We start from the raw sequence: 16930 nt of genomic DNA on the forward strand, positions 1-16930 counted from the left end.
CAGTTCTGCTCCCTTTATTGGTCTGAATCATATATGGTTGGCATCCAAAAGTGGGGAGATGATACTTGAAGTTTCTGGTCATTATTATGTTACTCATTATTGGAATTCAGACTTCAATGAAATGTAATGCTTGCCCTCAACATGAGACTGAGTATTATGGTGTTTGGAAAAGCTCCTGTTGATCCAATAAGAACATCACCAGTTGAAGCCATGCCTGTAGCTCATGAACCTCCACCCAGTTCAACAATACCTGCAACAGTTAACAAGTATAGGAGCAGTTGCTAATGATGACTAATCAAAGAAAGTATATGGGGAGGAGGTCAGAAGGGGAGGGGGGAAGGAAGTTGGTGGATGCTTCAGTAGTAAGGAAGGCTTTTCTGCCCTGCTGGATTTTTTGGGAAGGTCACGCCAACCGGCAAGCTCTTATCAGTCTCCTTGGAGATGAGAGGCCTAGGACGAGAGGCCAGAGGTGCTGGACATTTTCAGCCAGCTGAACTTCCATACCTACGGCCTACACTTTAATTAGAGCCAAGAAGAAATTCTTGCTTCCACTCTTTTGGCTGTTTTTATGGTGGAGGCATCATGTTACTTGCCTTCAGCTCCCTGTGGTTTTCTGCGGTGGTAAGTACAGATGGCTCTCACACCAAGATGGAAGGCTGGCAGTGTATTTTTCCCTATGGTGATATGAGTAATCAGGTACCTTGAGGTAAAGCCCTACCAATCCTAGCGTACCTGGTGCGTTGAATACTGCCATATCCATAGCTCCAGAGAGGAGGGGCAGGATGATGTGGCTGTGGGAGAAAGAAGGTGACAAGGAGGACATGGAGCTCCTTCACATCTCCCTTCTCTCTTTGTCACAGGAGAGACAATCCGACACCAAACAACATAGGGAGGGGAGGAGCAGAAAGAAGTAATATATGTTGCCACCACTGGAAAAACAGCATGAAGTAAGATAACACATACTTCTTAGAATCTTGGGAAAGGATGTGGAACTCTTTGGTAGGACTTATTATAGATATCATAGAAATAAAAGTGTGTTTTTAAAAAAAACTATCCCTTTTGTTCATAACTTGTTGTTAGCTATAAAGTTTTATTATTCTCCCTTCCTTGCTAATGAAGGATGACTGTTACCTAATTATGCAAATTGTAGGGGGGTGTTTGTGATTTTTATTTTGTATGGTACTGGAGTACCAGTGCTCAAAGAACGCTAAGGACCTTTTCTCTCTCCCTCTCAGCAAGTAACTGTTTAATTCCAAATAAACAGTTGCATATTCCATAATACATTAGCGGGAAAAAGAAGATCCATTGCTCTTTATGATATTTTAAGAAAATAACTTTTTGGAATGGAATGGATTTTCTAGAAATCTATGGTGGGAGATAAATCTGTCCTTAGTCATAATGGATGTTGCATTTTAGTAGTGTAACATGATGAATGATTTTCATAATAGTGTTACCGATATAACTGAAGGCTAATATTGAAGTGAATTTAATAGTAATAGAATTATTGCCCCTTATGGAGAACTTCTACATTACATTTTCTGTACACACTGTTTATTTGTAGGGCTCTCGTTAGCAATAAACAGAATGGGGATGAAAGCTAAAAGTTGTTTAGGAGGGAATTCCAATGCATTACATCCTTGGTTTTGACAAATGCTCTTGTTTGGAATCTGAGCAAAATAATAACAGAGATTGAGTTTTGTTATTAGTGCCTTGTTTGAAGTGTAATTGTTGATGACTGACACTGAGCTTGTAACAGGCACCATAACCCAGGAAAGAAGATCTTTCACCCTTACTGTCAGATCTTGTTCTGGTGAGCAAAACAAAGTGCGGCAGAGTTGGGGGTAGAGCGGGAGCCAAGTCAGTGAACAGACCTTTCTGAGGTTTGCACTTGTGGGCAGGAACTGTAACATGGACTCCTCCGCCATGATCATGCTTGTTTGTTTTTAAAATATAAGCCACCTCTCTCCCAACATGGGACTTGATGTGGCTTACTAATGATCAATAAAGCAAAGCTTGAAAACATTGAAGACTTATCTGTGAAACTAGAACAGAATAGTGACTGGAGTGGAAAGTAGCTGGAAACAAAGAAATGCAGGGCAACAAAGCAGAAATAAAATAAGGAGCATACCTGCAAAATGCACAGCAAAGCAAGGTCCAGAGGAGCAGGGCAGACAGCTTTGTACCCCCAGTAAATAGAAGAGATGCTTGGGGAAATGCCTGTTGGAGAGGATTATATAAAATGGGACACAATTGGATCACCAGTCTCCAAGTGGGGCTTGGCGTTCTCCTGGAATTACATCTGATCTCCAGACTATAGAAATCAGTTCCGTTGGAGAACATGGTTGACTTCAGAGGTTGGGCTCTGTAACATCACTGAGTTGCCTGCCTTTTCCAAACTCAGCCTTCTTCACAGTTGTGTACCTTTACAAAATGGCATCCAGGGCTTGCCAGGGTGCACCTCCCCTGAGCTCAGCTCCCAGTCAAATTTCCCCCACTACATCCCAACAAAACAATTAGCTTACTTTCCTTCAACCAAGCGGCTCCTTCTTTCCCTTGCACCTCCCATAGGCCTCTGCCCCCTCCCCATGCCCTCCCCACCTGGGGAAGGTGAGCCTGGTCAATCGGAGTGGGGGGACCCTGGCAGGTGCCTGGCTTATCTGGCTGGCTGGTAGGAGAGCATGTTCACTGCACACTGGGTGGATGGGACACGAGGAGGACAGATTTTGGAGTGAGGGACATGAGGGTAAGTATGTGTGTGAATGGGCGAGGGAGCTTGGGGCAGGGGGCGTTCAGCTGGGGGTTGGGTGCAGAGGGAGAGGGGGAGGGAAGGGAAAGTGGCCAAAATGACCCCCATGTGACCCAGGCGAATGGCGCCTGGGTTGCCTGTCCCCTCTTGCTCCCCCTAGATACGCCATTGCTTCCTCAAGCACTGTCCCCAATCTCCAGGAATTTACCAAGCTGGAATTCCAACTCTAGGCACAATTACAAAAAAAGCTATGATTGCCTTTTGCTCCATTTAAACAGTTTGGTAGGTTTGTCTTCAGTTACCCTTCATAACCTCTGCTTCAGTGACTTCCATGCTGCCTGCATATTGTTAGAAGAACACCATAGAAGAAATGACGCTATGTGGTAATCTATGGGTCAGATGCTCCTTTTTCTGTCACTTGGCCTCTGTGCACTTTCAGAAGAGGGCATCTGTTCACTGCAGCAGAAAGTTTTCTAGAGCTTTAAATAGCGCTGCAGCTTTTCCTTCTTGCTCCTCTTAGCAAAGAGTGTAGACTTGGGATCTATTGTGAGTGGCAGCTCTGTTGAATCACAACAATGATTGGTGCTCACTTTTAATCACTGATGCTTTGTAATCAGTGCTCCTGGTCAGCTTAGAGAAGATTTTAGGGTCTTGTTAGTTGGTGTTTTTGTTGAATTGTGCTATCATTTTAAATGTTGTTTTTAATAGTTCAGATAAGGACCCTGATCTGGTGGAAATGTGGCATAATTTTTTTTTCTAACAAAAACAAGTACTTGCATACTAAAAATCACCATGTCAGCTCCTTTGCACATCACAGCTTTTAAGGAGACAACAGATCGGATTTGAAGCGGGAGGGAGGTGAAGAAGCTTTTCCATGGTGAGGATCTGATATTATAAACATGATTGATAGGTCTGGCACACGGCTCGATGTAATTGTACTGTATTGCTCAGTGTTGTAAGACAGTCCACAATTCACTGCATAAACATAGCTGTGGGTAAATGTACTGTCATTACCAGTGCTGGAAGGGAGAATGTTCCCTCTGCTTTTGCCCTCAATTTGTGATCCAAAGTTTTGAGAAGGCTTGACAGGACAAACTGTCTGGATGGGTGATGGATAGATGGAGGCAAATACAGCAGAGGTGCTTTTAAAAAAAGGTTTCACAATGTACAATTCACTGGACCAGTCTGTCACTGCAGCATGGCATGGCTGTCAGGTTGTATAACATTTATATTTCTTTGTGTTTTTGGATCCAATGAGGTTTTTGAATATTCTACTATTCATTTGATTCTACCCGCTGCTCCTGCTGTTTTTAGCTTTAATGTTTCATAAACATGTTTCATGGTTTAATAAAACCATGAAGTTAGCCAACCATAAAAAGTGCCTGGATAGAGTTTTCCCTCCGTCTTTCCCCCTTGGATTTTTTTTTTTATCAAAAGGGGAAAAAATCTGTCTGCAGAATTACAGGCAAGAAATTTTGTTCTCCTAGGACCGTGGTGGTGAACCTATGGCACTCCAGATGTTTGTGGACTACAATTCCCATCAGCCCCTGCCAGCATGGCCAATGCTGCCATGCTGGCAGGGGCTGATGGGAATTGTAGTCCACAAACATCTGGAGTGCCATAGGTTCACCACCACGGTCCCAGGATCATGTCCTTCCCACCAGGATAATTAGACAGACTTTATTAATGTAGAAACAGTAGCTCATCATCATGGTCACTGTGCAGTGACACACAGATACTGTGCGTATGTAGGCCTGCCATGGAGAACGGAAAAGCTCCTAAAAACATGAGGGAATAGGCACTTTTCTGGTCAGGAAGGCAAACTGGAAGGCAGGCGCTGCACAGCTTGGCAGCACACAACCCAGGGGCGAAGCTGACTAGTTCATTTTGGGCTTTGGAGGGCTTTCAAGCGGCCAGGGAGTTTCTGGCATTTGCTGCCTCCCCGTGCCGCCTAAATGACCTCTGGAGATGGTGCAGCTGCATGATAGCGACACCGTCCCTGGCCACCAGAGCCCTCAGGATTGGGCAGTTAGTGTTCAAATAAATTAAAAATATTGTGTTTTTTCTTCTCTCCACCCCCATCAGGGCTTCAGAATTTCCCTCCAACGTTCCATCTCAACAGTGAATTGGATGCTGCATCAGCACTTCAATGAACTCATCTGAGAGGCTATTTTCTCCTTCAGTTGCAGGACTGCCTCCTCTTGCTCACAGTAGTCTATATGGCCAAAGAGAGGCATGCCATCAATGAGGAGAGACACAAACAAGAGAGGGCGGGGCTTGCACAAAGAGGCTGGTTTTAACCCTGAGAAAGACAGATTACCAGGTGGGCACGTGGTTGCAAGAGGAGGGACTGTGACCAGGACCTCAACCCTGCCAAAGCATTGGGTCTAAAGTGATAGTGAGGGCTTAGGGTCTCCAGCAACCAAGGAAGTAAAAAAATATATTGGAAGATTCCTGCCTCCCTGATTGGATACTGCAAAAAACCCAGATGTCCTTTCCACTCAACAGAGAATGACCCTTCATGGGTAAAACCAATATTTGTTCCAGCAAGATTGTACTTTTATATCAAACAGCATGCAGGCTTAGTGCAGAATAGATGGAGATGAAAATGCCACATGATCAGTTGTGGCTTGATGACATGTTTGCCTGATGTTTAAAAAGGGACATTGCTTACCCCATATAATTCACATCCATTGTATTAAAAGGAGAATACCTAAGCCTGCCTTTGTGGGACCAACATTCAGAAGGCCAAGTACTCTGAGTTTTTGATGTGTACATTTTAACAGTTACTGGGAACTATCCAAGCATTATAACATATGTGGAAGGGGTTTAGCAGAGCAGGTTAATTGTACAGGCAAACATCCTGCTCATGGAAGTGTGTGTAAAGAGATCTTACTCACAGGAATTGTTCTGCAGTGTGAAGTGAGTTCCATTCATATTTACACTGTTACACTGCCTTCTATGCCTTGGCCAGACTAACAACACAGAAGCCTATAGACACTGCCCAAAATTTACTTGGCTGGCCAGGTGGAACAGGTATATTTTCCTCCCTTTTCTCCTTTGGGAGCAAGTATTTTCAACAGCTAAGTCAGTACCTAGTGCTTCCTTAGCTCTGCCCTGATTCTACCCAGAAATTAATGCCTGTTTTATGGTTCAACTGCTTTACGATCTAAATGCTAAAATAGATATATAGGTGATTAATTGCTGATACAAATCTTGGATTTCAATAATTCCAGGACATCACTATTTGTATTTAAGTGTTCCTCAGAAAGAGCAAAACACAAAGTTCAAGAAATGCTGATATTATTGTCAACCAAAAACTAAAATCAAAAACTAACAAACAAAAATTAGACAGTTAAGTCAACAGCAGTTTTAGAAGTCCCAGTCTGCAAAATCTTGCTTAAAAGCTTCCTTTCTGGTGGCTCCAACTGCATAGTAAGGAGGTAATTCATAGCCTCTAAACATGACATAAAGGAATGCTAATACCCTCCCCCCTCCCCCCCCCCGGACTTCTAAGTGGTTGCAGGTTGACCAAGTCCATATTTCCTGTACATGTGGACATTCATTTGTACATTATTTTCTGTTGGAACCTGATAACCACTTTGTGATGCTGCTACAGATGGAGGCTACAGATATTTGTCTACCTACGGCATGCAGTGAAGCCGCGCAGCAAATGTCGAAGCTGTCATCGTGCTGTAATTTGTTGCCTGATTCCATCTGAAGTCTGACTGTAAATCATAGGAAAGCTATGCATGCTTTCCCCTACTCCTGTTATCTCATTCTGTGAAGTATGGAAGAGTTTATTTATGGGGTTTGGGCCTGGTTGGTTTTCCAAAATAATTACCACTTTATGCAGAAACTAGTGTGTCTCACCAGTCAATTGGAAATTCTCATATCTACTTTTTTTGATTGTGGCAGCACAAGCTATTCCTGAATGTGAATCCTTTCTCATTAAAAGAGTGTTTCCCGAAGAGAAAATTGTGGTTGGCAGTAACATATTACTTATTTAGCTTTCTTGTATTATTAATGAGCACATGGGCTGTGGAAGCTTGGCAGGTGGCACTGCAGAACAGTAGTGTCTTATTGTTCATATAACTGTCTCCAGTTCTTCTGAAGTGGATGCTCTAGGGGAGCGCTTTTTGATTGCCCTCAACTCTGAAGAGCATTGACTACCACCCACTGTACTTAGTAATATTCTTTAGCTGACACTGTTCTTGCAAAGAAAAATAATTTTAAAACTTAGGTATCATTAAAACTAATGATAGTTGAGCACTAGGTCGAACACTGGCAAATGTAGCAGAGGTTGGCCGGCTCTTGTGACTGTCGTTCTGGTAGCAAAACAGTCAAAAACATTTGTTTCTGCCGATTTCATAGTGTCATCATTTGGTAGAATAGGAGGCTGATTCTTCATGTCCCCTGGAGTATAGATTTGGTAGGATATGGGAGCAGGTCTTGGTAGATCTGATGCCTGAGACGTCGTACGCAAAACTGTGCCTTTAAGACCATGTTGATTTTGGCAAAGTGCAATAACAGTGTAATTATAGTTATGATGATATTTATGGTTTGGATTCAAGGAACAATGAGAAGAGGTAGCAGAGTCCCTCAAACATCTTCACTAAACGGCACACAGGCTACTTTCACATATGGATGCAAAAATGTGCCTGCCCCTGCCATGGCTATAGCAGCAAGCAACGTAGAAGCTGGTGAAAATGGCATCCACCTCATCTTTCTGCCACTTGCTGCTGCTGCTGACTCCACCTTGCTACTGCAGATCCCTGGCCCGAAGGAGGTTCGGCTGGCTTTCACAAAGGCCAGGGCCTTTTCAGCCCTGCCCCCTACCTGGTGGAATAAGCTCCCTAGTGAGATCAGGGCCCCGAGGGACTTGAATGAGTTCCACAGGGCCTGCAAGATAGAGCTTTTCCACCCGACATTCCCATCTAGCCAGCCGGCCTGACCGTTTACTATCACTGGCCTCCCATGGGTACATGGGGGAGGGGGAGGAGCCACGCCATCTATGGTTGGTTTTTACTGTTTTAATATTGTTCTGTTGATTATTTTATTTTGAATTGGTTTCTATGTTGTTGCTGCCCTGCTTCCTGTTTGGAAGGGTGAAATATAAATAAAAGTATAAAATAAATAAAAAATATTGTGGTGCCATTGATCACAACTGAAATAGCAGTGTATTTTGCTAGCAGTGTAAAGACCTTCTGATTTTACCATCTCTGGATTGTTTTTCTCCTTGGCAGCAGGACCCATAAAACAGAATGCATTGTTGGTGTTAAATATATGTTATTCAATAACAGTTGTAGTAGCTAAATTAATGGCTGCCATCATAATTGTCATGAATTGCAATTCTTGAGTTGTATCCTACCATCCATGTGCATACATAAAATGACTTGCTGTGCAAAGAGCATTCCTCTGGAGGAACAGCCTCTTGTGCTGGTTGAATTTCCATTCTATCAGAGGACACCTCTGCGTTTAACTGTGTGGAATCATAATATCCAATCCTACATGTTTATTTTCATAAACTTCTCCTCTCTTGGTCAGAACAGAGTAAGGGAAACAATTCCTCAAGTTTAGCCACTAGCTGATTTTTCTATAAATTAGGAAGACCGTGACAACATTCCCAAATATTCCTATTTTTGTATTTTCCCCCCATAAGTAAAAGGCAAAACCTAAAACAAACTGAAAGTATTTCAGTATTTTTATGACTGCCTTGGCAAAGGTGCCATGTGGCCTTTAGATGTAGTCAGAAACTGAATAAAAATTTGGGAGGCTGGTGTATGGCATCTTGTATTACCTCATGTAGTTTTTTACAGAGTATTACACTTTACCATGGTTTACAATTCACTACAATCAAAGTGTCTATTTCCCTTAATTTTAGTAAGCCTTAGTGTCAGGCTGAGTTCTTGTGGTGCCTGAATATAGGTTCTAGCTCAGATGCAGCTCACTGAAGTCACTAGACATACTGAGTTTTCCCTTTCATTTATCGAGATATGTGGAGAAAATTTTAATTTGAGTAACAGGTTTCCTTGGTTTCAGTGAGTGGGTACCTGAAGTTGTATACTGGTAGTTGTATGTTTTTATAAAGTGAAATTGTTGATGCTAATTGTAATGGAAGTGTGTGAAGACTTGTGGCTCATTTTTACGTCTGTGTTTTAAAAACTCTTGAACACAGTTGACATATGCCTTTCCGAATGCTTTCAAGCTTTTCTTCTTGTTGCCTCCTTAAAAGGAATGTAAATGCCTTTTGGCAGTGGTACTTACAGTGTTGGAATAATAATAATTTTAATAGTCTTTTAGTCTGTTTAGAAACGTTAGGTATGTCAGAAGTTAATAGTTTGGTCCTGAACTCACTTAAGAAGCATTCTGTGTAACTAGTTAATGTGTATCCTAAATAAATCAGAAGGTTTTCCAAGATTTTCTGTGAATAGGGTTGCCAGACATGACCCGGCACCCAGTGGAAGTGGACACATGGGGAGGGGCACTGGTAAACTTGTAGAGTTTCCAGAGATTCCTAGAGGGAATTGACACCACTTTCAATTTTTCCAGGGATGTCATGCCGATAGCCCACTGTATTTTGTCACTTAGAGCCATTGTGTGGTGCCCACCTCCCCAAATTAATTCAACTATTGCTGTGGCAACGGCTAAGTCATATGAATGTCATAATGTGATGTATTGTTGTTACGTGAATTACATTTCTGTAGTACTCATAGAGTGCCGTTTTGTTTTGTTAAAAAACAACAACTTTCCAAATACTGCAAGCCTCTGCCTCCCATACTGGATTGAGGCATCTTTCACTTGAAAATCCTTAATATTATTTAATCTTTCTTGCTGACTGTGCATGGCCTTGCTGTGTAAATCCACCTGTACAGAGTCCATCCAATCTCCTATAACAACAGCAACAAATGCCAACAGCAAGTCTATCCATTATAGTAGGGATAGAACATTATAGGGCATTATAGGCAGTAGATCAAATTGCCTGCAGAACAACCCAAAATCCCATTTCATTGCCAATAGCTCTGTATTTTATCTGCATGTAAGATGCTGGCAAAATTACTAGGATTTTTTGGTCTTGCTCTTCACTTTCATTTTAATATGGTATCTGTGTGAACCTTTACAATGGAGGTGATCTGTCTCCAAGGCCAACCAGTGACTTGCACCCAGGTACCAAAAAGCAATGCTCCCTCTAAGTAGAGATATGCTTGGGTACATGCAGACTAAATCTTAACTACGAGAACCATTCAGACACTTTAAAAAAATGTGATTCTGAAACTCCTACTGTGGCATGTTAGGTATTTTCAGTAACTAAGTTTTGAATCTTATGTCATTCTTTTAGTGATCATGTGAGGTGGTTGTTAATTATATCTGTTCAGTTTCTTAGATACCTACCGGACACTTGGAAAGTCTTCTTTCCTAACTTTCTTCATTGTGTTTCAGGTGTCCTCCAGGGGACAACCTTGGATGCTAAATCTGCAGTACACATTCAGCCATGGTTGGTTCAACACTGAAAGCTGTTCCATTGTCATTGCCGAGCCTCTTCCTTCTCACTTTTCACCTCTCTGCATCGCAGAATATTTTTGACTACTCTGAAGATGAACAACAGTGTTCGAGAAAAGAGCACCCTGTGATTTCTTTTGAAGGTGAGAGACCTTTCCTTTTAAAGCCTGTGACCTTGGTTGATAAGTAGCAGCTTAAATCTCTTCGGAGTGCCACGTTAAGTATTATCGTGTGTTATTTTTCTCTCAGCTTAATTTTTTAATGAGGCACATGGAGTATTCCTTCCTTGAGGACATAAAATCTGAACTGAAATTCTCAAAATTCTTAATTGACTTTCTTTTTGGGGAGGAAACAAAATGGTGATTATTCCGTCGTATTTATATGGTACAAACTATTGGCAGAAAAAGGGTACTCAGATGGATATCTGTTCCTTCAAGCTGTGTTTTTTATGGTGTTTGTGGTGTTTACTCCATGGTTATGTAGACACCATTAGAATTTGGCTCCTAGCCTGGTGCCTGGGGCATCTATGAGAACCCTAAGAATCTTAGTTCACCTCAGAGAGTGGACTGGATGGGGTCCTCCAATTACTTAAGCAGAAGTTTTTTATTCTTCAGAAGCTTCTTCCCTTTAGAATCCAGTTAGGGTACTTCTGATTCTGCCAACTAGCCATCTTCTGGTGGCAGCAGGGAAATGGGGACTCAGAAAGTTCAGTAGGTCCAGTATGGGTTCAGCCTTGGCTTGCAATCCATTACTGCAATATGGTCTATTAGTCATTTCATATATAAATTTAAATTTGTTTTCTTTCCTGACTCGTTACATTCACTGAATGGGATAGGATCATTAAGAGAAGGGGCACGTTGCAAGTTTATATCAGGTTGTGACCATAAGTCTAATGCCAAACAGACCAAGTGATTTCTGCACTGCGGTGATGTGGAGACTTATTCTCTCTTGCTGTGAGGTAAAGGGACTTTGCTATGACACTGCTTTGTTCCCGGATCCTTATTTGAAGAAGAAGAGTTGGATTTATATCCCCCCTTTCTTTCCTGCAAGAAGACCCAAAGGGGCTTACAAACTCCTTTCCCTTCCCCCATCACAACAAACACCCTGTGAGGTAGATGGGGCTGAGAGAGCTCAGAAGAACTGTGACAAGCCCAAGGTCACCCATCTGGCATGTGTTGGAGTGTACAGGTTAATCTGAATTCCCCAGATAAGCCTCCACAGCTTAGGCGGCAGAGCGGGGAATCAAACCCGGTTCCTCCAAATAAGAGTACACCTGCTCTTAACCATTACTCTACTGCTGCCTGTTGTAAAAAGACTTGAAGACTTGTAAAATTATTTTGGAGGTAGGAGCTATGATGGGCTGTGCTACTCATGAGTAGGTGGTGTCTTTGAAGGTTTATCTTGATCATTTTGGGTTGATTTGAAATCATTTATATATGGTGGGAAACAGGATCATAGCTCTGCGACTCTAATGCCTATTCCACGCATTCCAATTCCATCTCTATGGATGGCATCTCTTTTGCAGGGGCACATCATTTGAATCATCCAACATACGGTGGTTTAATCCACATTGTCAGTATACTTCCTAAAATCTGATGATCAAATTCTCTGTTCATATACACACATTTGATATTTTTCTGGAATATGGGTGTCTGACAAGCCTGAAAAGTAAATGTTACAATAGGAAGGGGAGTGGATGTTGTCTTTTCTTGCTGGGAAACTTCCTTAGAGCAAAGGTGTCATGGAAAACACCCTGGTTATTAGCTTGCCATTATTCACCACTGTCATGATCCTCTAATGTCATGGTGGAAGCTGCAGTGTTTTCGTCCCATTTCTCACCGTATGAGGAATGTGTGTAGTGTGTGAGTGTGAGACAGTACCTTCCTACCTTCCAGGGTAGGGAAGGAGGGATTGTGGGCCTGATGTACCTGTTCTGGGGGATATAATGCTTTACCTGTTTTAATGTACTCAGTTCTGATAATATAAGTCAACAAATTTTCTGTGCTTGCAGTCAATAAATGAGAATTCTACTTTCAAAGTACTTAATTGGTCAAGTCAAGTCTGGAGTTGTGACAAGGACTTCCCGACAACATTTGGACTGACCTGTTGAGAAGGTTACTTTCTAGTGCAGTGAAAGACATACTCTAAAAAATACCTTAAAACCAATTATGTAGTACCCATGCAGTCTAGCACACAGGGAAGTGATTCTGAGAAATATCCCAGATAACTAAATTGAAGCCAAGAAGGTCTTTATAGGATGGTTCATTATAAAAGAAACTCTTCTTGTTACTATAAGGAACTATGCACTTGCTCTGAGGGGAAAGGGTGGTTAGATTTAAAAGAGTGATGGCAAAAGGGAAGGCACATCGCAATTCAGCACAAAGGTGTTCAAATAAAAAGCCTTACAGTTGAACTAACTCAGCTGAACATACATTACTAGTCTGTAGCAGGTTTCTCAGAGCACTTGCGTAAATCCTTATAATAACGAGAGGAGTCCCAGTTTACTGTGGATTCATTTTCTGCTGAAGGAAAACTGAACAAAAGGGAAAATCTTAAATGTCCAGGTATTTATGGTCAATGGCACTCCTTGCTAAGAGTGACTAGCTGATATAGTCAATGCTGTTTAAAGCTCCATCTCTGAAGTCAGAGGCTACCATTACCAATTAGAGACTTATAAAAATATTATCCCACTTCCGTCAAGCATCTGGTAAGGCTCTGAACTTCCATAACAAATAGGTGATCTGGCCCAAACTGCATTGTCCTTTGCCAAAAAGGATGAACACTGTTAGGATGGACCACTGTGGAGTAGAAATGAGCGTAGCATTCTTTTAAAAAATAGTTTTATTACTTTTGTCTTTCACACAACATTAAACATTAACAAATACTGTGGTACATGAATAATTAATATAAGTGACGTTACATAATGTTCCTATAAATCTGATCCACAAACAGTAACATAACATAATTGACAAATTTTGTGTATGAACAAACAATTGATTTGCCATTTATGACAACATTTTTATTTATTTATTATTACACTTCATAGACCGCTCAACCCCCGAAGGGGATTACATATCATTCTAATGTAAAATTTCCAGGGGTTCAAAACCCAGACATTCTAGGTGGAGCTCTTGTCCTAGTAAGATGTCCAGGATTCTGGCACAGTTCTTCACAGTAATTCTACTTCCCTACATTACATATGAAGAAAGTGTGTGTGAACCAGCTCTTGGTTAAATACTACTGATATGACTATTGTTGATAAATTTGTTTAATTCTGTAATAGAATATAGTTGTGCTATTTTTTGGAAATAATACTGTGATTGGCATGAGTAACAAAATATAAACACACATTGTTGATTGATTGATTGATTTACATCATTTCCAGTTCAACTTTCTTGCTGGATTACAGGTAAAAATGCAGTAAGAATGGTGCAGTACACTGAACCAACAAAATTAGAGACTGCACGTATACAGCCAATAAAACAGCATTATGAGGTTGGGGTATGATGCAATGAAGTTAAAGCAGTAATAAAGCCGAATTAAGGCAGAATTACAAAATTAGAGAACAATTTAAAAGAAGAATAAATGACGTGAAAATTACCTTAAACGTCATAGACATTGACTATAGTAACTACAGGTTTATTCACTTTATCAAAGTTCCCTCTGAAACAGCTCCATTTTTTGTCCTTCATGACCTCATTCAGACCTTTTTATTGTAACCCACCCTGAGATTATTGTCAAGAACTGGAAATAAATGGAAATCATGATGATGCTGGTGATGATGATGATGGAATCAAGGCCAGAATTGAAAATTCTCAGATGATGCAAAGTGCAGATTGTGCAAGAAAGCCAACAAAACTGTACATCATGTCCTCAGCTGCTGCAAAAAGATCTCTATCTCTGAAGTCAGAGGCTACCATTACCAATTAGAGACTTATAAAATATAGCCCAGACTGAGTACAAATAAAGACAAAACTCAGTGGTCAAGATGATCCACTGGAATTTATGCAAGAATTACAACATTAATTGTAAGCAGCAGTGGTGTAGTGGTTAAGAGGAGGTGCATTCTAATCTGGAAGAACCAGGTTTGATTCCCCGCTCTGCCGCTTGAGCTGTGGAGGCTTATCTGGGGAATTCTGATTAACCTGTGCACTCTTGTGCACTCCCACACATGCCAGCTGGGTGACCTTGGGCTAGTCAGCCCCATCCACCTCACAGGGTGTTTGTTGTGAGGGGGGGCGGGGGAAGGACAAAGAGATTGTAAGCCCCTTTGAGTCTCCTACAGGAGAAAAAGGGGGGATATAAATCCAAACTACTACTCCTCTTCCTCTTCTTCTTCTTCTGACAGCTAAAAATGGTGGGGACATTGTCCAGAGAAAGTCACGGAAAATGAGAGGGTCAAGATCGTGTGGGTCTTTTGAATCCAAAAAGACAAAGCGTTGGTGCATAATACACCAGACATCATGATTGAGGACAAGAAAGTGACCATAATCGAAATAGCAATACCTGGTGACCACAGGGTCATTGAAAGAGAACATGAGAAGGTCACTAAATACCACAATTTGAAAATGGAACTTCAGTGAATATGGCACAAACCAACTGAGGTTGTCCCAGTGGTAATTGGCACTGGGTGCCATTCTGGAAACACTAGGGTGGCATTTGAAACATCTTCAAATCAACAAAATCAACATCTGTCAGATTCAGAAGGCAACCCTGCTGGGATCTGAACGAATACTACGCCAATACATTACAATGTCCTAAGCCTCTGAATGGGGCTTGAATTGTAATGAAAGACCAACAGTTAGTTAAAGAACTGGCAGCTGTGACTATAAACAAAATTAAATAATGATAATGATAATAATGATAAATTCCACTAGGTGAGAATCACAACAAAATATTCAGTATGAGCAGCTTACCCATTTGCAGAGTGGCCCATTACTGCCTTAGAAAATCGTATTTGGAGAAACAGCCCTGTATGCAGGTCCTGTACCATGAAGGATTTTCTAAGTGATAACGAGTACCTAAGTGATAACCAGAAACATATTTGTAGCCAGTATAATGGCTTTAGAATAGGTTGAACAAGTGGAAACCCACCAGGATCTAATTTCTCCCTCACTCACCATTTCTACTTTCCTATTCCTGAAAACCTCCATACCCTCTTTCCTTTCCTGCCTCTTTCTCTCCTTACCACTCACTAGCCAATTTATCTTTCTCTGCTCCTTGTCTTCACTTTTTCCTCCTTATTTACCTCTGGCAGCCTCTAACCAAGAAAACTACTGTCAGTTGCATGGTGTTGGTTGCTGGGTCAATTGCACATAGAGGAACCTGCAAAGAACTTATGAGAGCCATCTCATTTTCCCCTGTGTAAGCCATCGGGCCTATTGTGGTTGCCTAGCAACAGCTACTGAGTGCATTTATTTCTTAAAGCTACAGGTGCTCCTTTTATCATTTGAGGGTCACTAAAAACCCCTCGAGGTTTTTTGTTAGCTTGTTTGTTTTGTTTGTTTTGTTTTTAAGGTTTCAGATTTTTTTGCAAACCTGTGAGATTTTTCAGGTTTGTAGAAAGATCTTTTTTGTCTATTCACAGATCCAGCCTCCCTGGTGAAATATTCTTTGATTTGGCTGAGTTCACTACTAGGATATTAGAATACATGATGATGATGATGATGATGATATATGACTACTCCATCTAGTTCTTGATTCTTATTCAAATGAAGAGAGCCAAAACTTTCTGGATGTCCTCCAGGCTGTGTTCAGATGGCCCACTTAACCATACTTAAGTTGAAATGTTCACAAGCACATACTCCTCCTTCCTTGCGGAAATCCTAGGGAGAAATTGAATATTTACACATTTTGACTTACCTAGGGTTAAGGCTCCTTTCCAGCTGCAATCCTAATGTCATGTGCTCAGTGCTGTACTTTCAAAGCAGGGAAGATGGATCACTGGAATAAGAGCATAACAACCTCATTATTGGATGTCACCTACCAGTGGTAAAGACGATCAGATTTTGGACGAGGTTTTTTGTGTGGGGTGTGTGTGTGTGTATGTGTGTTTTGAACTTGTTCAAATGCAGTTACGCTTTCATTGGCCCGTTGTGATGTTTGTGCTTTTGTGGTGTCTTGTGCACTCAGTATGCTATTGCTGTAGCAGCCCCACTTTCTAGTTATAACTGTTTCTGAAATAGTGTTGATTTTGCTTTCCCTATGGGATGTGGGAGTGTGTCTGCAATTCACTTCTCTAGGAAGGACAAATGAGTGGAGATACCTATGACCTTTGGAGAAGGAGACGTTGAAGGCTTGCAGACCTTGCTGACCTTTCTGGATGCTTCTTTGTTATACCTACGGGGAAGCGAACTGTTGCTGCCGTATTTTCAGAAATGTCAGCAGCTTCCTCTTTCTCCATTTTTAAAAATTCTGTTACCTGTGCTTAAATGGATTAAAATAAATTAGCAAGACCCGTAAGCCTGCATAATAAAAAGATGGCTGTAATCTTCCTCCTGTAGAACCAGGAAATAAACCTTGATTTTTTTCCCAATTACTTGATAAGTCAGATCATGTGCTTTATTTGGGTAGAGTTGCAAGGTGAACCCTGTGGGATTCAAAGCTGTGTTAGAACCTGATTGGCTGTTTAAGAAGTTAATATGATAAGAAGCTAGAGGCAAAGCTAAGCAGCTTCTCTTCTCA

General features: G+C 41.3%; 1 protein-coding gene across 1 annotated transcript in view; it reads left to right on the plus strand.

Moving 5' to 3' along the window:
• SEMA5B (semaphorin 5B) overlaps positions 1-16930 on the plus strand; it is a 506709-nt gene that overhangs the window by 251147 nt on the left and 238632 nt on the right. Inside the window, exon 3 of the mRNA XM_048484504.1 lies at positions 10187-10389. Coding sequence (XP_048340461.1) covers positions 10239-10389 — 151 coding nt within the window. The 5' untranslated portion in view covers positions 10187-10238. The remainder of the gene's footprint in view (positions 1-10186; positions 10390-16930) is intronic.

This window comes from Sphaerodactylus townsendi, linkage group LG02 (assembly GCF_021028975.2).
Source record: "Sphaerodactylus townsendi isolate TG3544 linkage group LG02, MPM_Stown_v2.3, whole genome shotgun sequence".
In the NCBI taxonomy this organism is placed as follows: domain Eukaryota; kingdom Metazoa; phylum Chordata; class Lepidosauria; order Squamata; family Sphaerodactylidae; genus Sphaerodactylus; species Sphaerodactylus townsendi.